The sequence below is a fragment of the Anolis carolinensis genome, chromosome 2 (assembly GCF_035594765.1).
Source record: "Anolis carolinensis isolate JA03-04 chromosome 2, rAnoCar3.1.pri, whole genome shotgun sequence".
NCBI classification, from domain to species: Eukaryota; Metazoa; Chordata; class Lepidosauria; order Squamata; family Dactyloidae; genus Anolis; species Anolis carolinensis.
In genome coordinates, this window is record NC_085842.1 from 118,898,903 (window position 1) to 118,923,508 (window position 24,606).

Genomic DNA, 24,606 nt, shown 5'->3' on the forward strand with positions numbered 1-24,606 from the left:
TCGGTTATTGGATTACAACTTTGGACCTTAATATTTCTTATTGGACATTGCTTTTTTGGACTATTTCTGACCTTTCCTGAAAGGTCTAATTCTGGACTATTTTCTACACTTGTTTTTATTAACTTTATATATTCCTTCAATAAAGATATTAGATAGATTCTGGCCTCTGTGTATGGTTATTGGTGCTCTGCAGCCTGGGTCGTGACAATATGATAGATTACACACATTGAGAAGTAATTTTCTTTGGATGAAAATAATCTGGATACCTGCTGCATGGGACGAAGATAAATTATCCGATTTCTCTCTGGTGGCATTCGCAGTATTTGATCCAGAACCTGATCCATATTGAATTTCTTACACTGAGCATAGTCAAATCGATTGACAATGGGTGCATTCTCTACTTTTAAGTGCTTAAGTACTCGGCATCTGGTGGCTGCAATTCAATAGGTGAAAACAATTAGACAAAAAGATATAAAGTTCACATTTCATTTCAACCATACATGACTAACATGACAGAATACATGTTATACTGCAACACTATACAGATTGTGCAGTCAGATTGCCAGTATAACACAGCATGTTTGAAACTGTTCAGGAACAAGATTTACTGACTTAATTTCCATTTCTCAGCCTTAACAGGGCAAGACTGGAAAATTAAAAGCAAGCTTTTAAAAGTGGAACATTTTATCTTTTTAGAAGTTGCTCACTGCTGCTGTTTTATCTCACCACTTTATCCTCCAGTTGCCTGCTCTGCCTGGCTTGGTTGTATCTCTACCCTGCACACATTTGTTAGCCTAGCAACAACAGGAAGAATATGCTAAATCTAAACTGATATGGAGTGCATTTCACAATTAACAACCAGGGTGCAGCAAATCAATATTCACTGGGTAGAGATGGGCGAAAATGAGCAGTTGTCACTACAGAAGAGGTTTCCCGGGGGGGGGGGGGGGGGGGTCATAGATAATGATAAAAACAATTACAATTAATGCATTTTAATTAGAATGTTGTGAAACATCCCAAAAGGAAATTGTTTTAAAACACACAATACTTACTAAAAAGTAAATGCAAATTGGATTTAGATATCGGCTTTTAATTGTGTTTTATGACTGTTTGGTTTTACTACATTTTGTATTATATGTGGCATCTAATTCTGCCATTGTGTAAGACCGCTCTGGGTCCCCCTGGGGGAAAAGAACGGTATATAAATTAAATAAATACATAAATAAATAAATAAATAAACACAAGTGATCATACTATAGTATAAAGATCTGAACTCTAATGAGCCATGATTTCTCTGCAAATTTGTTGTAACCTGTCTTGAGCTATGACGAGAGATGGGTAAGGAATATTATTATCATCATTATTAAATATGTGGAAAAAAACCTGTTCATTTGAAATCCCTTTAAATGTGTTATTTTGAGAAGACAAGACTACTAACTTGACTTTTCTGTGATGAGCACTCATCACCTATAGGGTGTCAGCACACGGATCAAAGGTGAGAAAGACTTTTTACACAAAACACTGGATACACTTCAAATGAGTCTTGACAGATAACAAGTATATATGCACTGAAAGGCTTCCTTGTACATGGTATAATGTTTTAACAAGTTCATGAAGGGTTGGTGTTGCAGGGTGCTAACATATTCTTTTGTCTAGATGACTAAACTGTCTTTTTAAATGCTCAGTTGCAAAAACTAGAAATTTGGGTATTTTAGAATGAGAAAATAAAATCTTATTTGAAGGAGTAACGCCTTGTCTCTTTCCCTATTTCTGCACCTCTTAACAGAATCTTAGCTGATGCTTTAAGAAACGTAACTGTAGGCTGTTTCTATTCATTCTCTATAAGAGTTATATATCATCAATAAATGGAGATAAAACATAACACAAAAATAGCATTTATTTGCTTTCTCCAATTGCTTATGCTCAGAGAAATAAATAAGAAACCCCTGATTATGTAGAGCAAAATAAGAAAGTCACAATGTAGTTGGTTTTTAATTTTTATTTTGTGTCAAAAGCATTGCATAAATAAGTTTAAAACTGATAAAATAAAGGGATCACAGGCAGCTAGTTAAAATGAGGGATGTGCTCCATCTAGTGAAAAGACAATTTAATTAAATTACCAAAATGTAACAAATAAAAAAATACATACCGTGAATGAACATCATTTTAGGGCAGTCTTTCAGCACCAGATCTGTTATGCCACAATTTGTTAAAGTGATCCCAACAAGGTTTTTTGATTTCAGTGTCAGAACCTGTGGAATTAATGTTAAAAATTATAGACTACTACGTAAACTACACACATGTATGCAAATACAAAATGCAGATCTGCAGATCTGATTACAGAACGGCTAAAATGAAGTATTCCTTCATATGGTACACATTTCAACGGTGGAATTCATTGCCACAAGACATGTTTATTGCTGCAAACATGGATGGCTTTGAATGGATACGGTTGTTCAGTATGGAGTCCTCAACAGCTACTAATCAGGAAGGCAATATATCATGGGCAGTTTGCTTTTTTCTCTCTTTGTTGCTGGGGAACATAAAAAAGGTGCAATAGTACTCTGGGATTGGCAATTTTTGCAGGGCCCCTTAAGATTCTCAGCTAGGGATTTCTTCTTGTGCCTACTACCAAATTACAAATCCCAAGATTTCAAAGGATGCAGCCACAGCAGATAAAGTGAAATGACAGAACACTAACAGTGTAGTGGACTAGGTCCCTTGTCGTGCTGATAGGTTTCCAAGAGGCAATTGACTGGCCAGTATCTAAAGGCAATATTCAGTCTGCTCTAGCACAGTACTCTTTTTCCCAACTTAATGTTGAATGTAAGTAAGAAATTGAAGACATTAGGTTGTCACTGTATTAACTGCTGATGTTAACAACAGAAATCATGGAATGAAGAGAGGAAATGGCATGTAATACTTCGGTTGACAATGACTTATACAAGTAGCATTTCAAACTTTCCTCTTAAGAGAATTTCTCCAGCCATGGGATTATTTAAGTTGCTCTTTCCTGGCCCCCTTTCCAGCTCCAACAGATGTGATGACCAAAAACATATAAAGTGTGGTCCTGCCTTATATTTTGACAATGGCATTACAATATTGATAACTTTATTGTCATTCCCTTTCTTAATTATATGCAACAAGGAATTTGCCTTTTACACAAAAGCAACCCACTTGGGCATTTGTCCTGAACTATCAAGTAATTGTTAGTTCAGATGCCCTTAGTGTAAAAGCCAATTGATCTTTTTTGCCATTTTATTACCTGTTCTCCCAGTTAGGAGATTGCTTCTATTTTGTTCTAGGCACTTCAGCAAATTTCACATTTGCATCTAGAGATCTCTTCAGACATATTTTTCTTAATCTATGTTTGTTTTAAATATGCTAGAATATATTAGTCTACAGTTCTTACTGCCAGTAAATAAGCTGTACCAATGTATTGTCAAAGGCTGTCATGGTCGGAATCACTGGAGTGTTGTGCGGTTTCTGAGCTATATGGCCGTGTTCTAGCAGCATTTTCTCCTTAAGTTTTGCCTGCACTCCAAGCTGTACCAAGCTAATCTAACATGGAGAAGAGTGCCTAGTTATTCGAAGATGCAAGGAAGACTGGGATCTTGGAAATCTGAATTCTCCTTTCGGAAGAGCCTTAAGACCTGGCTCTTCCAAAAAGCCTTTGAGGGTTAATTATTATAGGGTCGATTTTCCTGCCCATCTAACAATAGGTTGCCTGGCCACGATTATTTTGCACTTTATTGATTTTTAAACTGTGAAACTACCTCTACCACGCTGAAGTTATTCCCCTTGGCCCAGCTCCATGTTTTTAGCCCTGTTTTTAACCATTTTATGCCGTGCGCTGACTTTTATAACTGTTTATTGATGTTATGTTTTTATTGATGCGACATTGTTTTATTGCTGATCTTGTTTTATTGTTTTATTGCTGTTATTGTATTGCTGTCGGGCATGGCCCCATGTAAGCCGCTCCGAGTCCCTCCGGGGAGATGGGGCGGGATATAAAAGTAAAGTTATTATTATTATTATTATTCAGAGCCATGTCTAAGGTTCATAATTTCCAACCTAGACAATTAGAATGGTTTTTTAAAAAACAATGTGGAACTTTACCTGAACATGGTCATCCTCAATGACAGGGTCGCTGGTGCTTGTGGACTTGTCTGCTGTCCGTTTCCGCTTTATTGATTGCTTGGGCTTTACTTTGGTCACTTCTGGGAAGAAATAATGGTAACTATAATGATGGTAACAGTTCTCATTTGTGTTCCACAATGAATAGGGGAGGCAATTTCAGAATTGTGGGCAACCACTATCAAAGGCTGAGGCCACATAAAAGCTAAGAGTTGGGAAGAATTCAGTACAAGAGAAAGCATTTCTGGTTCTGGAACTAAAACTCCACTGGTAAAACCCTTTAAATGAATGCTCTATAATCACAATTCCAGGAATGCAGTATTAGCCATGCATATTTGAAATCAGATCTCAGCGAATTCAGTGAGACACATCAAATGAGACATTCAAAGACTTTGGGTAAAACATCACATGGTGTGAGCATTTACAAAGAGTGATAATGCTCTCAACTCATCCCATTGGCTTAATGTAGTATGAAGCCTAAGGTTAAAAACTATGTATTGAGGCAGAACACATGAAATAGAAAAGTTTGATTAAACTTGAAGCTTTTAGTCTTATCAAGATGTACTTGTCTTACAGGTATATTATTTCAGATTGTTTTCAGTGACTTAAAAGTATCTGTTTTTAATTGAGACACTATTTAATATATTTTAATCTTTTAAAACTGCTGTAAATTTCAAGTATATTTTATTCTTAGCTGACCTGAAATCTTTGGGAGCAGTATACAGACAAACAAACTTTTAATCATCCTTTCACAGCAATCTATAAAAATCCCTCCACAAAAATACTTAAAAAATGCATAGCCTGCACAAGCTGGCAGATCACGAAAATAACCCAATAGATATTGTTTTTCATACTGTGTCAGTCACTCAACATGGAGAGTAGGTTTCATATGAAGTGATCTGCGCAAACTGGATTTGAATTGTGTGGTGTTACTGTACTCAGAGAATTTTTAATTACAGAGATTTTCAAATGCTTTGGTGATGTTATCCATTTTAGGATGTTAAATCAGAACTCAACAGGGAGTATGAAAAATTGCCAAGTGTCACTATTGCCATTACTCCACATTTTGGAAATAAAATGTATGGCAATAAATAATTATAGTTGAAAATGAAGTTTCTCTAATCCAAGGATTTAATTGTCTTTCCGTCTTAAAAACCATGTGAAGGTCAGAGTTATTTATATTTGGTATATAACTGCTTTTCTGTAAACACTGTGTAAACTTTCCTGGAAACACAGTATCCTCATTCTTAAAACAAATTGAAATAATAAAAGAATATGACGCCTGCTAAATGGCGGAACCCTGTGAAAGGAGCCCTCATTTTATTCAGAAGTGCATCCAATTCATCTATGTCCTGAACCTGGAGCACCGGCCAAAAAATGACATTTACAAGATATCTGCTCACTGAAGCAAGCAAGAGAAGCAGCCATATCACATAAATGCCACCTCACTCTATGAACAGAAGCAAGTATGATTTGATGTTAAAAATAAAACACCATAGTAGTATTTAAGTGTGGCACCTGCATCAATTAAAGCCAAAAATTAAAAGCACAGCTAAAACATATCTAATCTTAAAAAAATTACTATGTATTTCCTATCTAGGCAATAAAGAGTAATGCAATAATTACAACTAGACACTGATTTGGCTGAAAACATTTAGACACTCCACCTTTAAATAGTTACATTACACTTTATCTCTCTCTCTCTCTCTCTCTCTCTATATATATATATAGCTTATGTCCGTTTTTCCCTTAATCAAAACAATGAAACTACAACACCCAGAACCACTAAACTTAACAACACAACACAACGCCCTTGTGGCTCAGTTTAGACGACTAAGCACAATTCACATCAACATCCGTGGCCCACACAAACCCAAAAATCCACAACAACCATCTGTGCTTGCGCAGGACAGGTGTAGCGCGCAAAAATCACAAACCCCACCCCCGTCCTTTACACTCCCTCACTCACCGGCTACCGCTACCGCTGCCATCCTGCCCACCAGCCCCGGCTACCACCGCTCGCCTTCCCGCCACTTCCCCACATGCTCCTAAGTGGCAGGGAAGGAGGATGCCAAAACCGCCGCTTTTTTCCACTCTCCTTCAGTTCCCACAGATGGGTGAGAGTGAGGTGGGTGCCTGTCTAAAGAACTATCGGCAAGGAGGGAAGGAGAACGGTGAAACTGCCACTTTCTCCTCTCCTTCAGTTCAGAGACCTAGCGACCTTAGAGAGGGGAGGAAGGAAAGGTGGCATAACGCCGCCCACCTGCCTACTGACAAGGAGGGAAGGAAGACGAGAAAAGTGGCAGTTTCTTCTCTCCTTCTCTTCGGACACACGGACGCACCTGCTATTTATTCTCTTCCTAGAGTTTTCCCTCTCTCCCTTTCCACCCGTCAAGGCTTTCCATTCAGGCGCCTTTGGGTTCTGCACCCAGCAATGTCCCTTTTTTGGGTCTCTCTCTGCATCCATCCCAGTGGGAAAGGGAAAATGGAGGGTAGATTGGGGAATCCACGGCCTGGGAAAACAAAGCCCTCGCTTCCCCCCGCCTCCTCCTCCACCTCCCCTTCCCTTTGAACTGGAACTGGATTCAATACCATCCCCATTTTCAAGCCCCTGCAACATTTACTCCAAAAGGAAATGCATTTTCCAGGCATTACCCGAACTTGGGTGGGAGAAAGGGCAGGTCCTCTGGGGAGGGGGAAGGGAGAAAAGGTGGCACCGGCGGAGCTCCTGCAAGGGGAATGAGAGAGATTTCAAAACTCCGCGCCACCGCCGCCATAACAACCACCCGCTTGGTTTCCCCTCAGGAAAATCCACTTCATTGAGAGATCCCTCAGAAACATCCACTTCAACTTCCTTCTACCATACAAAACAACACAATCCAAACACTCCTGACAGATGGCCATCCAACCTCTGTAATAGCATTAAATCTTAAGGTTCAGAGAGACCCCTCAGGAACATCCACTTCAACTTCCTTCTACCATAGAAAACAACACAATCCAAACACTCCTGACAGATGGCCATCCAACCCCTATAATAGCATTAAATCCTAAGGTTGGGAGAGACCCCTCAAGAACATCCACTTCAACTTCCTTCTACCATGGAAAACAACACACTCCAAACACCCCTGACAGATGGCCATCCAACCCCTATAATAGCATTAAATCCTAAGGTTGGGAGAGACCCCTCAAGAACATCCACTTCAACTTCCTTCTACCATACAAAACAACACAATCAAAACACTCCTGACAGATGGCCACCCAACCTCTCTAATAGCATGAAAACCTAAGGTTCAGAGAGACCCCTCAGGAACATCCACCACAACTTCCTTCTACCATACAAAACAACACAATCCAAACACTCCTGAAAGATGGCCATCCAGCCTCTACATAATAAAAATGATCATGATAACAATAATAATCATCATCATCGTATCACAGAATCATACAGTTAGGAGAGACCCCAAAAGGCCATCCAGTCCAAACCATTTCTGCCATGGAGCACACAATCCAACCACTCCCAACAGATGCCCATCCAGCCTCTGCATAATCAGAATAATCATAAGAATATCATAAAATCCTATACAATACTACACAGGGACATAGACCCCCTCGAACTTCACCACTTTTAACCAAACGCAACACAATAGGAAACAGCACACAAAGCAAGACAAACCTTAGTATCCACACACCAATCCAATCCCTATCTCCCATGATGACCACAGCTAAGGCATACAAATGTCTACACACACAACCACAATCAATGAACAGAAAAACAAACACTCATACAAGACAATACCAAAAAAAAGCCAAAACATATATATCTACACACACACTTATATGCCCAGAAAAACATGGACACTGCATGATTCACAAGCTCACAAACCATGTCCCACAAATATTCCCTCCTCATCTTCCACCAACACCAATGACAGACATCCACGTGACCTCTTAGACAGCCTAACATAGATGTACCCAACACATATGGATATCATACTTCTCATACATGCCCAGGCAGCCCACAAAAAAACAACAACAAAAAAAACAACAACTAATGACCACCACTTCCAAAATACTTTCATTCAAAAAAAGGCCAGACTATCCTACTGCACCAAAAAGAAACAACACACTCACCAAAGTGGGACATCAAGTTTAACCAAAAACCAAAGACAACACTGATCCCAAGCAATCTTCTCTCGAGACCAAACTTGCACAAGATAACAGACTTCAAGTACTACTGCTGCTGTAAGTATACAGCAGGGATGACGTCACAGTACACAAACAACTTAATGCATATTGAACATAAAGACAACCATGCAACATACACTCAATACCACCACTTACTCAACAATTTTTAACCAACACCACCAGACTATGCCAGAGCAACGCGTGGCTGGGTACAGCTAGTCAACATGTGAAGAGCCTGCAGGCAACTGCCTCTTACATAGAAAGGATCCACTGCAATCGCTTTGACTTCTATCTGTTACAACCAAAAAGTTTCATTCATTTCAATTTGGATTTCTCTAGGTAGAACTAAATGCTACATTTTGGCCAGATTCTATTGAATGTGACTCAGTCTAGGTGAGCAAAATCAATTATGGAACAGTTTACAGTATAACTAACCCAGAAGCATTCTATCACTGAAAAAGAATTTCTTCCTTTCATGTTCACACAGACAAGTCATGAACACTCATATGACCTGGGTTTGACACTTTTGGATGCCCTGAAGGATAAGACTACAGTGATTAGGATTATCTTTCAGTTTTATGCTGCATCTCTGAATCATCACATGAGGTCAAGGACAAACAAAAATGTCTCAGGCCCCTTCCCCGCAGCTGTATCCCACATTATCTGCTCTGAACTGTGTTATATGGCAGTGTGGACTCAGATAACCCAGTTCAAAGTAGATATTGTGATTATCTGCTTGATATTCTGGGGTATATGGCTGTGAGAAAGGGCCCCCAGTTATTCCCTTGAAGGAGTGGTGGAAGCATACTGGTTTTTCTCTATGCCTGCATCACCTGAAGCTCTGACCAATTTGAAAGTATGGAAACAAGCAAAGGCAATTCCACTGGAAAGGTGCAGAGACAAACCTTTATAAGCACTGGGCAATTGGGACTCCAAAGTGCTTGGCTGGTGCAAAGGAAAATTTCCATGCCTGCACTTTTCTCCTTCAGCCCAAAACCAGAGAAGAGAGATACAGGATTCTTTTGGCTGTCGGCTTCAGCTGCCAAGTAACAGGATCCCATCTCTTTGCAGCTGGAGAATGAAAACATTTCATCCCACTATTTTGCAGCTTCAGAACTGGAAGGAAACCTCAGACTTGCCCTATTTGGGGAACAGTGAAAGAATTTGCCAAAACCTACATATAACCTCTCTATCCTAATGAAAAATATATGTGGAGTTTGTTTCCAAAAGGAACCAACTCTGCTCAAAATTGAAAAATGAGTTATAGATGGCAGCACATTGTTGGCTAGGAGAAGAATAGGTTCAGATGGATTTTGTATCTTTTGGAAATAAACTCTGCATATCAGAAACATTATTTAGGCAACAGAACATTTTCAAGAATAGTGTCATCCCAAATGCCAGTGAACCTTCAACAATCAACTATCTACTTTTCCACTTTAACAACACCTTTCAAAGCAGATTAATAGAATATGTCAGGGGAAAACTTCCCAAAAAACAGCATGAGAAGCTCTCTCAACAATCAAGACAGCAATAATTGTTCCATCTCCATTCATGAGCAGCTTTATTAATACAAGAACAAGCTTTTTAAAAAAGCTATTGTCCCCTCCTGACAATGGTTTATTTCTTTTGTACTCTATGCTGCATCTGAGGAAGGATGGCATTGTTAAAATGGGCCCGCACCCCCATCTTCCTCTGACAATCTTATTCTGATGTAAAGAAAAGACAATGTTAAGGCAGCCATACCTGATTGAGACACCAAGGGCACATGGGAAAGCCTGCTCCTGGCTCTTGTCAGAGGTCTGCGAGGGTACTCTTCACCGTGTGCCATTCCATGCCTCTCTTGCTGTGAACTAGCACCCTGTTCTGCATTTGCCGTGCCATAGACTCTTTCATTAGTCCTTTCATTGCTAGTCTCACCTGGAGAACCGCAGTCTGGTAACGTTCTCAGGGAGAACTCAGCTCCTCCCATATTTGGTCTGTTCATGTCACAAGACCCACTGGTTGATGGACATTCCCCATCAGAGACTCCATTAGTCCTCCCTTGCTGGGTCTGGGGCACATAGGAAGAACACCTAGAACATAAAGAGTTGTTGTTGTCATCCTCCTCATCCCTTTCACGATCACCTTCATTCCTGCAGAGACACTTCCCAGAATCATCTGTAGCAGAAGATGGGGCTGCAGCAGAGCCATCAGCTGTCCTCAGGCTGCCCTCAGGGTTTGGAGAAGTACTTCCTGGAGGTCCAGTGCCGCCTCCATATCCTGGGTAACAATCTTTGTTTTTATTTCTTTCTGTTGTCCCATCACTGGCTGCTTTCATGTCGGCTTTTATCTGCTCACTGGTCACTTGACACCCTTTCTCACAGCTGCTTTCCTCCGAAAGAAAGACTTTCACGCGACTGGCATTGCATCTCTTCCGTAATGGAGCTTTGCCTTTACCACTCACTGCTACAACAACATTGGACAGAAAGAGAGAATATTAGGAAGGGATATAAAGACAACACACAGTTACAGCTATTAACACACAGCCTACTCCCCTGTAAGACAACAGAAACTTTCACAGCATGTTCCAAGCAGAAATCTCAGGATAAAATGTTGTGCAGTTATGTGAAGTTGCCTCACTTGCTAGTCTTAGATGTTGAAACTATGTGTTTAAACAAATTGCATCACATGTTGTTGTTACCTGGCTCTCCTTATGGCACAAGGCAGGGTACAACAGGTAGTCATGCATCTTAGAAGGCCACAATTTGATTGTAATTATGATAGATTAATCCCTCTCTGATGGACTCTTCAAGTTTGCATTGGTATCATATGTGGGTGTGATTCTCTTGATGATAAACTCAGCCCTAGTGAATTAGCCAACAAAATGGGAGTTGCAGTTCAACAACATCTGGAAGCCTACAGATTCCCTATTGTTGCTTAAAGAATTTTCTTGCCTATTTGAAATGAATGGTGGACCATCTAAAATGCCTAAAAGAAACTCTATTTTTCCACATATGCTCTGAAGGCAAAGTGTATAACAAAGACATAAAAAATAAAAATATAAAAAATTGCTTTAAACAACCAGGATCAAGAGACACACAAACTGATGATCACTTAAAATCAAACTTTAAAATGACTAGAAAGTATAAATGCCAGCAAAGTCTGTTACAACAGACCTACAAAGATTTACTGTCCAATTCAAACAACTACAAATGAACTGCAGAATCCTTTTGAGGAAGATGGGAAATTGTAAATATCCTTCAGGACAAACTGAGTTTTTCTGTTATGCGTGATTTTTTTTTTGCAGCTAGAGTTAGTTAAGACAGTTAGTTAAAATAAATTAGGATCAAAGTGTGACTTGATATCTCAGTTTGTTCATTTAAACATGACCATTGCAATCCACAATCCAATTCATGGCTTTCAAAAGGAGTTTAGAAATTAAACTAAACTGCACTCTACTGCAGTTCTTAATTGGTTTTTTTAAGAAATTACAAGATGGGAGAAAAGAGAATCTTCAGACAGATATCAGGAAAACTGAAACAAAATAGATGAGATCTATGCAGTGAAATAAAGCTAAAGGAACACCAAAGAGTAACAGATTACTTAAAAACCAGTAACAAAAAGGAGGTTTTTGTATTTGAATGCAACAACTGTCCACAGAAACATATAACAAACAAAAATTGGAGTTAACACTGATGTTTAAACAATGCTTTATATCTATTATAGTAGTCCTATAATGGCACACTATAATGTAAGAATGCATTACTCTCCTAATAGAACAGTAAACAAGCAGAAGGTGATCTGTAGCAATATGAAAGCCCCAGTCAAACTCCAGCAACTTCTCAATAAAAAAAGATCTTAATGCACTACATGCAAGGGCTATTTTAACTGCTGCTAGTGTTGTACTACTTGAAGTCACTTCCAATCCTAAGGGGAACCTATCATGAGTTTTTGTTGGAAGATTTCAGTTGTGGGGATTTGCCACTGACTTCCCTTAAGGTAAAGAATGTGTGACTTCCCCACGATCTTACAGTAGTTCTTCATAGCTGAGCAGGGATTCAAAACATTGGTTCCCTAAAATTCTAGTCCAACTTTCAAACCAATATTTTCTATTTTCTTTACAATGTATGAAAAAAAACCCAAAACCTGCACCTGAAGATTCATGGATTTCCACTGGCTCCTTGACTCTCTCTTCCCCATCTGAGTAACTTTGTGCAATACTGTTTGTAATACAGGATCTCGAGCTTGCCATGTTCTCATCTTCATCCTCACTGTCTGAGTCATGGACGGTAATAGGTGCAAGATTTACATTAGGCTGAAGACCACTGGGCCCTGAGAAAAGAATGGAAGGTGCACAACTATCAGACTACTTTCCAAAGACCATGGTGCTTGAATTCACCTCAGGGAAGCTCTTTATTCTACTATGGAGCCAGGCCAGCTTAGTTTTTGAATATGTAACAGGAAGCACAATGACACATCTTGCCTTGTTTGTTTCCAAGCTACCCGCGGGGCTGTTAAGGCACAAGAAACAAAACAGTATGCACTTCATTGGGCTCTGATCTCATGTGGTTCTTTCCATTTTGCTGCCATTCTCTATCTAACTTGCTTTTCCTATCGACTTTAATCGTAAGATGTGCTTTGTATTTGCAGTCGATGTACACATTATTTGATTTTACACAAATGTATCAGCAGAATAATTCCCAGATCCACAAATAAAAAATAAAGGATAGGAGGCTGAACAGATCTTACAATTGACTATAAGAAACTATATGATTCTTAGTATAAGTGTTTTAATGAAAGAAGGGGAGAAAGTTGTAACAGGAAAAAAGTAATGGCAAGTAACAGAATGAATGGTAAATAAAAAGCAAAATGTTTTATAGAATTTGAACTACAATAATTATTTCACTCTATATGCTCAACTATTAAAGCAGAGCTTCTTTAATGTATCCAAGTGTAAACCTAGAATATATTCTTCAATTTTTGCCTCAGCATGAACTCACTAGATATCCCTTCAACTGCAACAATATTTTCCTGCCTTACTAAAGTATTCTACAATCTATTAGATAATGAATGTGAGTATCATAATATTGTATTATAATGCTAAATGTTGTTAAATGTTTTGAACTACACACAAATTGTTTGTCTGACTTCTATTAACTGAAGCCAGTCAATTTAACAATTTTTAGCTTAGATGGTTTATTCTAAAAGAAATATTATATTGACATATACCTTGGCTCAAAAAGATCCCGTTCACAGTTAAATAATGAAACATGAATGAGAAAGAAATGCTATGACAGGACAATTACCTGCTTGTTCTTCATCAACTTCCATAGGAAGGAGTGCTTGATTAGTTACAGAGGCATCACTGTGGCTTTCTGCCACAGCCACTCCATCTTCCTGTGCTGCCTCCTCCATATCATTCAATGCTATAGATAAAAATGGTTTTAATTAAAATAGGAACATCTTTCTTCCTGAGTAGGCAGAAGCTTCACATACATAACTAGCTGCATGTCAATCTGGGAAAGGCTTCAAAATGTTCCTGCTATGGTAACAACAGCTGTCCTTGAATTGAAACACGTAACTTGGAAAATCTTATATGAAACGTATTTTGACCCACTTTCACATCCTACCTTTCTAAGACAGCTCTGCCTTTTACAGAAGTTATCGGCAGATAGGAAATGTAGCCTTCAAATCAAAAGATGACAACTAAACTTAGTAATATGAAAGAAGACTACAGGAGATTTGTTTTTTTAAGATGCTCAAACATATCAGTAGTTATTCTGGAAATGCCCTAAATACCTTAAAGGACCAGATCCTATCTGATGCTGGAAGCTAGATAGGGCCAGTCCTGGTTACTAGTTGGATGAGAGACTGCTCATGGAAACCAGGTGCTGTAGGCTATATTTCAGAGGAAGTATTCCTTGAATAAGAAAACCCTATAAAATCTACAAAGTCACTGTATGGACTTGAATATAATAACTTTAAATATATGCATAGGTATAGTATATACAGATCATCACATTACTGTTATTTTTTTAAAAAAACAAACAAACAAACAAAAACAACAGAAATGAATACTATTTCTTGCATTTACCCTCTGCTGCAATCTGCTGCTCTTCTGCCTGTTCCTCCCGTTGTAACTCATTCTCCTCATTTTGGTCATTTGGTTGTTGGTGGTTGTTATGGTGTATATTGGCATTATTGTTCTGATGGTTGTTATTGTTGTCATTTTCATTGTTGGAGTTTTGATTGCTGACCAAAGCGGAAGAAACTCCAATCCCCGTGCCTGCACTCAGACCCACACGAGCGCAACCCTAAAATGCAGGATATTATGACAATTTGCATGAGACTCCAAAACAAAAATAAATTACATGCTTAATCAGCGATCAATGAGGAGAAAGTAAATAGTAGTGGAAAAAATATCATGGACGAATGGCTCTCTCCTTTACAATGGGCCAGTGAAGAATATTTGATGACAAGATGAAACCATTATTCTGCCTTAGAAAACTCCCTACCCATTAAAATTACACTTGAAAGCTAGGTGTTTATTTCTTAACTGTCTATAAAATACTGGTCACATTTACCACACAGTAAAATATATTTAAAATATTTTGCTTCAAAATACTTGTAACTTTTGTTTTGAGATTTATTTATGAAATGTCACAGAGTGTAAATAATGTTGATTAAATCAAATTAACTTTCTACTTTTAGAAAATCTAGTATTTGCCCCAATCAAAAAAGTTGGTTAACAGATTTATTGTGACATGGCTAGTCACTTGGGGGATAATTTTTCAATGTTATGATTTGAATTTTGATAGGCAGATTGATACTTCTCTTTCATGTTTCTTGCTTCATGTGAACCTGTAAGTTTGAGTAAACATCCAAAATAGGTGTAGTTTCATAAGTTATGTATCATCTGATCAAGACACATTTGAAGCGGATTCTAAGGGGGAAAGGCATGGAGGTTCTCTTCCAGGTTCAACTTGTAGTTTCTTTGTTCAGCTCAATGTGAATAAACTATGAGTTTTCCTGGAATGATAGCACTCTTCTTACATGTAATATTAATTCAAATTAAGAGGAATTGGAAAAAGTGTATTTAAAAAGACTTTCAAAAGAAGCCAACAAACGAAAATCATTTTAATAGTGCATTGTCTTTTTGCCTAAGTAAAGCATTCTTACATTCTTGCATGAAGTAGTATAGAATTTACAGTAATCCTCATTTTGATCTAATATGTCATTCTGCTCTTAATGAAGTCACTGAACTTCGTAATTAATTTGAATGTTTAAAAATAGTCAGCTGGAGAACTATTTAATCATCTGCTTAACTGCATGCCAGAATAAAACATCTTTAAAAACACAGTTTGAAAACTCACCTTAGGAGGCTCCCGGAACATCTGGTCCAGAGAGATGAACTCCAAGCTTGGCAGCAATTCAATAAACTGACTGAAAGAGTCTAATTTTATTGCATGGCATCTCACCAAGGTAAGATCAAACAGCCGAGTCCATCTTGAATGATCTATTGAAAATAAAAACACACATAAATGAGCTTATGACAAGATTTTGATCTAATATATCCTGCACATTTCAATGTTATTATCTCCTCTTGGTCAGTTCAGTGAGAGCTTTTTCTTCTTCCTGACCACTGAAAGAAATCTGATTCATATATTCTTTATTCATGGCTTCTAGCTTCTAAAAAAGCTGATATACAATTGACTTATTTGGCCCAGCATTTATTTCACTACAAGCAATTCTGACTTAAAAATAACTGTAAATGAGGGTCCTAAATGGTTTCTTTCTTTCTTTTTGTTCTGGGATAATCAGAACAGAGTTGAATTTCAAACCAGTTGATCTTGGAAACTTAACAAGAGTTGTGCAGCCCATAAACTTCTAGAGTCTAGAAGAGGGGATAACAGGGAAAGCCAATTTCTGATTAACAAATAAATTAATTGATTGACAGGTTTTAATGGGCACAATTGTTCTGCAGATGGAACATATTCTATAGATATGGAATATATTGCTCACAGCAAATCCACTAAAACCCATGGATCATATGAAATGTTAATCAATTATGAAAAGCCTTTCTCCCTACTTTTTTTTTTTTGCTAGCATAGACATGTTCCAAAACTACATAATTCCTATTTGGTCTGTTTAAACCCGATTAAGTAAGTAGTGCATAGATATATCAGAAAGATTTCCAATGAAACAAATGGGTAGTCAAAGGCGTTCACAGCCAGAACCACTGGAGTGTTGTGTGGTTTCTGGGCTGTATGGCCATGTTCTAGCAGCATTTTCTCCTGACATTTCGCTTGCATCTGTGATCCTCTTCAGAGGATCCAGGCCCAGGTGCATGCCAAACATCAGGAGAAAATGCTGCTAGAACATAGCCATACAGCCCAGAAACCACACAGCACTCCAAACAAATAGGTAGTTCAATAAAGAAAGAAATCCTTCAGACAACTGTTTGACATGCCCAGAAGGCATTAATACTTTTTTTGCTATAAAACCCCCCCCCGGAATTTCATTGTAGCCATGAACTAGTATAAAATAAGGTTACCATCACTAGTAGTAAATAACTTAATTTAGGAATGAATACATCTTCTTGGCGGCTTTCAATATGTCTTTGTGGGGATCATACCTGTGATCCAACTACTTGGATTATGTAGATGTGGGCAGTTGTATATGACAAGGTATTTAATTGAAGAGAAGACCTCATTCACTGCTTTCATTCCAATGTCTGTGATGATGCCTGGATTTTCAACCACATCAGCCAAGCCATACTTCACTAGGTCAGCATTAATCATTTTACCTAAACACAGGCAGGAGGTGATTTAGAAATCTGCTCTTTTTATTATTTCTGCAGCAATTAGAATAAGCACTGGCCACCGGTATCAATGAGAAATGGAAACGATGTGCTGGTTCCCACAGGTGGAACAGCAAGGAAAGTAATGTGAACAAGGAAACAAAAGCCCAATCTATTTGGACAGTTGCAAAGTCATCTTAGACATTGATCTATACAACTGAGAACATGTATTTGGTTATCACTTATATTATAGTCTTATCCACCAGCATTGTCAATCTTGCATCTTCATTTCAGGATTATACCAGGAGGGAAGTGAACATCACTATAAGGATCAAATTAGTTCTATGAAATGGTGGAATTTGAGATCAATTCAGAACCTACAATTTCGGAGTGAAAAGGATCCTTCCCTGCCCCCAAATGACTTCTTTTTAAAGCAGGTGCATTCCTCCTAGTGAATCTCAAACTGAAATGAACCTTTTTTTCAGTGAAAAATTGTTACAATCAAAAGGCTGGCTCCCCTCTACCTCTCAACTGCATTTTATATTTTTTTTGTCACACTGTGTTACAGAGGATTAACAAAGCCGAAAGGATCTGACAGGCAGAGCAGATTTTAGTGCTGGGAGTGGGAAGATGTGGGAAATGAAGCAGAGATAATAATACACTTGGTTGGCACTCCAACCAACTTCCTAGCTCATCAACTGACATGAAACCCCTCCAAGCACATAGAACCATTATAACATTTGCTGCTCATCTCTGATGAATCCTTAGCTGAACTGTCAAGTGACAAACTCATATGCCTTCTTCTGCCTACTCTCCTGTTACTGCTGCTCCCAAAGAAAGACAGGTAGCTGCCACAATACTTCCAATTTCTTGACAAAGATACAGTCGAAGAGCCAACCTCAAGACTCTAGGTAGGTCTATATTTTGGGCAATAGAGATGTGTCTGTGGTTATTTCCCCGCCATTGACTTATTCTGAGAAACAGAAAAGGCCACATGCAGTAAGCAAGAAAGAAAGGACTATGAACTAAGGCTTTTAGGGAACTTCCAACATTTTTCTGCAGCAGAATCTCTGCATGTCGCATTTTCATGGACTCCATTTCTCTCTCTCAATCTGTGGATTTGGACTTAATTCTCACATGAGAACTTACAAAAAAAGTGAATTTGCACACTAGTGACTGTTGATTCCTTTAAATCTAAAAGTGGCATGGTGATGTGCATACACACTATTTTAATCATGCCCAACCCATATGCAGGGATTATCCTTGATCAGCAGGAGAGAACTAAGGGCTGTTTGAACATTGTGAATAGCATCAGCACAATCTTTAAAATTCGAAGCATATAGACAGATAAAATCCAGATCTACCCTAACAGCTGATAGGTAACCCAAAGGAAATAGGAAGGATTTCATACACTGCAGCAAAAACTCATCAACATATCCAAGATGTAGGGTTTCAAATTGTGGAAACTCCAATTCTGCCATTTTCAGTGCAGAGAACACTCCATCTTTGGTAAGGGAAGGCTGGATTCTTACTTCATGCAACCTGAACAGAAGCAAAACAAAATGTGAAAAGCTCACACTGGCAGCTACTTCCCAAAATACTATATGGACAATTTATAACCCATTTTGAAAGAGGATCATCTGCAGAGGCACTTTCACACTAGAAAATCAGATAGGTGCAGAGTCATTTATGAGGTAGTGCTTTGCAAGTGATAAATTTAAATAACATTATTTGTTAGCAAGATTATGACCAATATGCTGTGCTGTAAAACAAGACATTCCAAACAAAGCAGCACTGCAATGAATTCCCAACTAATATAATGCGGAGGCATCAGTATGCCTTAGATGCAAACATCACAGTGAGGCATTTACAAGTAAAATGAAATGCAAGATGACTAAGATACTTATAGGTACCTTCGTGCAGCTGTTATAATGAGGTAGCCAAGGTCCACTTCCAGAGCATTCTTGCAAGCTCCCAGAACTATAGTGTGCAAATTTCTGAAGCCTCCTGTTTAACAGAAAATCAGGGGGGGGGGGGGAGGACATGTTTTAGGAACAGTGTTAAGGCTCCCTAGAAGAACTGTGCACACAATGACTAGGGTCACTGTATTTTATGCAATGCTTCTGACACAAAATAAAAAAAAATGACTAAGGTTAATGACAATAAAATCCTAAAACTTCCTGCCATATAGGCCAAACTGATTAATTACAGTAAAGTACATTCAGGACTAAATATTAGGAATAATTTTTCAATATTTTTAAAGCATAGGTTCTTTTTATTGCAATTTCAGTATGAGAGGTATAGCAGAACTTTTACACAACGTTCAGACATTAGACATACAGATATACAGATTCTATGCAACTATTGGATTCACAAACAACCTACAGTTACATTGGCTAACAAACAAAAGGGGGGTTACATTTTCACTCAGTATTCACACACATGTACATGCATTCATCATGCATCCAAAGATGACCATATCCTTTCTCCGTCCTTGGAGAAGCACCTGCTCAGGCCAGGCCCTGCTTCCCCCTGTAGCCTGTCAACACACAGTTCCAAGACCTCCATAATGCCAAAACTTCAAAATTCCAAAATGCTTCCTTTCCCCCCTAAAAACAGTGCCAAGGATCAGACCTCTGTTTCCAGACAGAACTGACTCCCTGCAACATGTATCATGACTCCAAAATGCACTCCTTTCTCTTCCCATGAGAAAAGGAGGTCCAGTGACCAGACTGCTTCCCTGCAAATCTGACATTTTCCCATACACCATCTCCACTGAGCATGGCGGGTGAACAGCATAGCTGTCTGTCACAATTTCTGGATTGTCATAAGGTCACTTATATAGCAATATTTTGCTGATGTTGTCCCAAAGTTGTAAATGAATGATAGACGTCCTCCATTCTGGAATATCCTGGCTCCATCTCAGTTTCCTGGACCAGATGTTGATTCTTCTTGATTGGTGTTGGCCTTGTATTGACTTCCTTCGTAATAGTTGTAAACCTTTCCTTCAATGCTTTATTACTATTTCTTCATCAGACAAGAATCTCAGTGGCAACAAAAGTGATCATTTTATAGCGACAAACTACTACATTGGGAGACTTCATTAGTAATGAATATTTGAAGCATGCACTAAATATAAGTCTAGATATTGGATGCACAAATGGGGAAGCAGCTGTCAGCATCTATGCTTATGCTATAGTCAGTTTGAAAGACGCCAATATTCATTCATTATAAGTCTAAGCATACTGCCCATAACTACATAGATCAATCAAATATTAAAATGTACTGTGATAGTACTTTCTGTGGGTGCAGCAAAGCAAGGTACCTTTATCCGATACTCTATCTTGTACCTAATCGAGAGCTTTTACTGTACCTTAGGGTGCAATTTACATTTGTACAGAGATAGATGATGCCTACACAATTTAATGTCTCCTCCCTCACCCTGCTTCTCTTTTACAATAGATGGATTCCATTTGGAAAGTCTACCTTCACTGTGAGCTTTGAGTCACAATTTGTTTGGATAAGTGAAGCACATTCCAAGCCTTGGACATCTGTCAAAGTGCATGCATGTAAATAGGCACACCAGGAGCAACAGTAAAACTACCTTTGGTTCTTCATGTAGCCAAAAGCACGTCTTAAGCATTTCAAAATTCATGATGTTGATTCAAAAGAATGATCAGGTGATATTCAAATTTCCTTACTGCCTTCTCAAGCTTTCAGAGAACTGAAGCACATTTTGAAACAATATCAAGGTCCTTGGAATGAGCTAGTGGCAATATTCTCAAGAATACATGAACAATGAAGGGGAAACAGTTCAAGTTTATTAACAATATACTGTTCTCACTTCCAAGGAAGAGGTTGCATACCAGATCTCCAGCTATCCTCTACAACGTGCTGAATAAGACCTCCAAGGAAGGGAACTCGAACTAATTCTAGATGCTCCAGATTTCGAGCCGAAGCCAAGCCTGTGACCAATGGGACATACTTCAACGAGTTTGTTGGCCCTACAGAATAAAATTTTCCAAATATCAGCATTCACATGCATTATTACTACTACTACTACTACTACTACTACTACTACTACTACTATTAACAACCTGCCTTTCTCCCTGTGGAGACTCAAGGCAGCTAACAATACCCCCGTTAGTCAAGTTTAAAAAGTGAAATGCAAAAGTGTACATTACAATCAATGGCAAGTTATACTCGAGTAAATATGGTAGGTAAAGGTTTCCCATGACGTTAAGTCCAGTCATGTCTGACTCTGGGGGTTGGTGCTCATCTCCATTTCTAAGTCGAAGAGCCGGCGTTGTCCGTAGACACCTCCAAGGTCATGTGGCCGGCATGACTGCATGGAGTGCCGTTACCTTCCCGCCTGAGCAGTACCTATTGATCTACTCACATTGGCATGTTTTCGAACTGCTAGGTTGGCAGATGCTGGAGCAACAGCGGGCGCTCACTCCGCTCCCGGGATTTGAACCTGGGAACTTTTGGTCTGCAAGTTCAGCAGCTCAGCGCTTTAACACACTTCGCCACCATAAAATGAGACACTGCAAACATCTATATTCACACAGAAAAACTGTGCGATCATCTGCCCTCAATGGGAATACACATACAGAAAGTTGTTTCTCCCAAAACTCAAATTTTCTCTAATTGAAATATTACAAATATCTCTTGCTGAAAGTAGAAAATGTATAGGAGAAAATGTCCTCCTTTAGTGTGGAAGGAAAGAATTCATACAGGATATTAAACACATTTATATCAATCAACACAATAAATATGACAGTTGTCATAACAGATAACAAAAGCCGGCCTGAGTCCCTTCTGGTGAGAAGGGCGGGATATAAATGTGAGAAATAATAATAGTAAGTATAATTTCATTCCATTCTTGCTGTACTGATTTACTGAGAAAAGGATAAATACTGTATATATTCAAGTATATGTAATGTTGTTACAGATTTGCTTTAAACACAGTCTCTGCTTTCCCGCTGAACATTCTTTCTGATCCACTCCAACCCTCCTTTTAATATACCATATTCACTCAAATCTAATGCTCACTTTTTTAAGCTAAATTACATAGCTAAAAGTGAGGTGCACATTACAATCGATGACAAGCTATACTAGCTTGCCATAAAATTGCTATCATACCTGCACAATTTCTCATTACAAAGGTGCGTAAGCTGATGCAAAGGAAATCCTTAAAAGGCTGTGGTTTGGTGAGTCTCACCCATTTCAGATACAGGTGCCTCAGCATTGGGATGCAAGGAATGTCAGGGACATTAACGCCTAAAATAGCAGAAACAAAACAGTAAGTCAAGTCCAAACACAGTGAATTCTATGACAAGCACTGTGATTAAAAGTTCTGTAGTAATTTTAGCATGCTGTGACTTCAAAGCAAAATAGCACTGAAACTTTTAAGAAATTATTATTCCTAACAACATGAATAGTCACTCATCTCTTCTGCAGCAAAACAAGAAAAAAATGAAATAAACACCTTTTTAATTTCATATCTTGAAAATGTTGAATTCTTTAATAATTTAGATAAAAACATCACAGCAATGCTTACCTACTAAGTGCAAAGTCTGGATTTTAGCTCCTATTGGTATTTTGAGTTTGTTTTCAGTTGGAATTGGGAAGGCACCATTACGATTACGAAACTTTCCTAGAATATGAACTTGTGGCATGTATGTCCAAATGGCTTCTACAAGTTCCAAATGGGAAGTTTCAACTCCCTACAAGCAGAAAAACAGAAACAAGTAAAGGGAAGACTGCATTGTCAAACATAAACATCCCATGTTCGGGATACAAAACACTTACTAGTAGATTTGGGCAGGTTTGTAAGGCTTCTAAAACTCCTGGGATGCTGAATGCTTCATAGCCACGAACTCTGCGCCGGTCAAGGTGCCTTGGATGGAGCCCATACAGTTGCTCAATGTCTGGCATTTTCTTCAGTAAGGTTAGGAAGCTGGAATCTGTGAATCCTGGCAAGACAAGACATTTACCCTTTGAGTGAGATGTCCAAGAATAAAAGGAAGATTAATGAGATATTTTTGGTTCTCAGAAAATATAGTGTTGGACTTAGCAGTACAAGGATTACCACTGTGTTTTATTTGATCGTAGAAGCTCTACACTCCATGATTTAACAAGTTAAAGGAGATTAACAATGCACTTAATTCAGTGGTGCACAAACTGTGACCATCCAACTCTCCAAAGCCCTAGTCAGCTTATCCAATGGTTAGGAATTCTGGGAGCCAGGGCCCAAAACACCTGGAGGGCTCCAGATTGTGAACTACTGACTTAATTTAATAACCCTGTGTCTTAGAGGCAAGACTTCAGAACTACAGAAAAAGTATTCCACTGTTAAGGTAAAAACAAGAACTGGGATACATATAAGATGGTAAGATTGATTTGTTATTTTTTAACTGAAATCATAGTAAGAAGGGGAAGTAATTATCAAACATTATGCACCTTTACATTCTGTGGATTAAACTAGAAATTAAGAATATAATTCACACAGATCTCAAAGATACTAATCATTTTTTGGTTACAGATGTGGGAATACAGTATTAACAAACAACGTATCATGCAGTTATAGTATACTGCAGGCATGGGGAAACTTTGGCCCTCCAGCCGGTAGGCTGTTAGGAATTGTGGGAGTTGAAGTCCAAAACACCAAAGTTTGCCCATGTCTGGTATACTACCTAATTCTTCCTTATAACAAAATAAAACCACTAAGTCCATAGCTCATTCAATGTTTTTGTTTTTCTTTTCATGCACTTTTCTCCCTATTCAGTATATGGCAACTTTCTTCAGCTTTTCTCATTCCAAACTCTGCAATCATTTCAAGCACTTCCCTCAAACACTATAGATCTAGAGTAAATGTACCTCTATGGTGCATCCCCATTCTTTTGCTTAAGTATTGCATATTTGTATCTTTGACATGTAGTAGTTATAGCTTTATTATTAGTTAAAAAGAAAATATACAAAAAAGAAGGAAAGGTCAGACTCTCCAGGAAACAGACTTCCACTTCTCAGCTCTGGGTTCAGAAATATTAGTGCCCGGCCATGCTTTACTGTGACTTAAGTGGAATAGCAGTGGAACTACAGAAGAAGCAATTCAATACACAGTAATGTTATGTAGTAATTACTGGATTTACAAATTTAGCACCAAAACATTGCAACATTTACTACAAAAACATTGCCTACTAAAAGGCAGACTGCCTTGGATAATACAGAACATTGGATAAGTGAAGCTTGGATAAGTGAGACTCTACTGCATTGTCTGTTTGGAGGCCTGTTTGGCGATCTTGATTAGCACGGAATGGCCTCGCAGCTTCAGTGCCTGGCTGCTTCTTACCTGTGAAGCTGTTTATTATTGTTGTTGTTGATATTGTTATTATTATAATTGAGGGGTAAATTGAGGGAAAGAGGAGGAGAAATTGAAAGTAATTGAGGGAGAACTCTTCCTCCCTCCCCCCCTCGCCCCCCTCCCCGTCCCTCCATGGCGT

The 24,606-nt window shown here is 38.5% G+C and overlaps 1 protein-coding gene across 5 annotated transcripts in view; it reads right to left on the minus strand.

The window, feature by feature from the left end:
- Positions 1-24,606, minus strand: part of fbxo38 (F-box protein 38) — a 45,162-nt gene that overhangs the window by 10,097 nt on the left and 10,459 nt on the right. For 2 of the 5 annotated variants that reach the window (XM_062970456.1, XM_062970457.1), the window contains 15 exons: positions 22,916-23,079; positions 22,665-22,830; positions 22,247-22,384; positions 20,968-21,105; positions 19,015-19,108; positions 18,513-18,643; positions 16,937-17,107; positions 15,675-15,817; positions 14,396-14,615; positions 13,608-13,727; positions 12,454-12,633; positions 10,066-10,767; positions 4,120-4,220; positions 2,150-2,252; positions 267-433 (listed from right to left, as the gene is read on the minus strand). In XM_062970456.1, coding sequence (XP_062826526.1) covers positions 267-433; positions 2,150-2,252; positions 4,120-4,220; positions 10,066-10,767; positions 12,454-12,633; positions 13,608-13,727; positions 14,396-14,615; positions 15,675-15,817; positions 16,937-17,107; positions 18,513-18,643; positions 19,015-19,108; positions 20,968-21,105; positions 22,247-22,384; positions 22,665-22,830; positions 22,916-23,079 — 2,738 coding nt within the window. The remainder of the gene's footprint in view (positions 1-266; positions 434-2,149; positions 2,253-4,119; positions 4,221-10,065; positions 10,768-12,453; positions 12,634-13,607; positions 13,728-14,395; positions 14,616-15,674; positions 15,818-16,936; positions 17,108-18,512; positions 18,644-19,014; positions 19,109-20,967; positions 21,106-22,246; positions 22,385-22,664; positions 22,831-22,915; positions 23,080-24,606) is intronic. The other 3 variants (XM_062970458.1, XM_062970460.1, XM_062970459.1) reach the window with 3 other exon arrangements.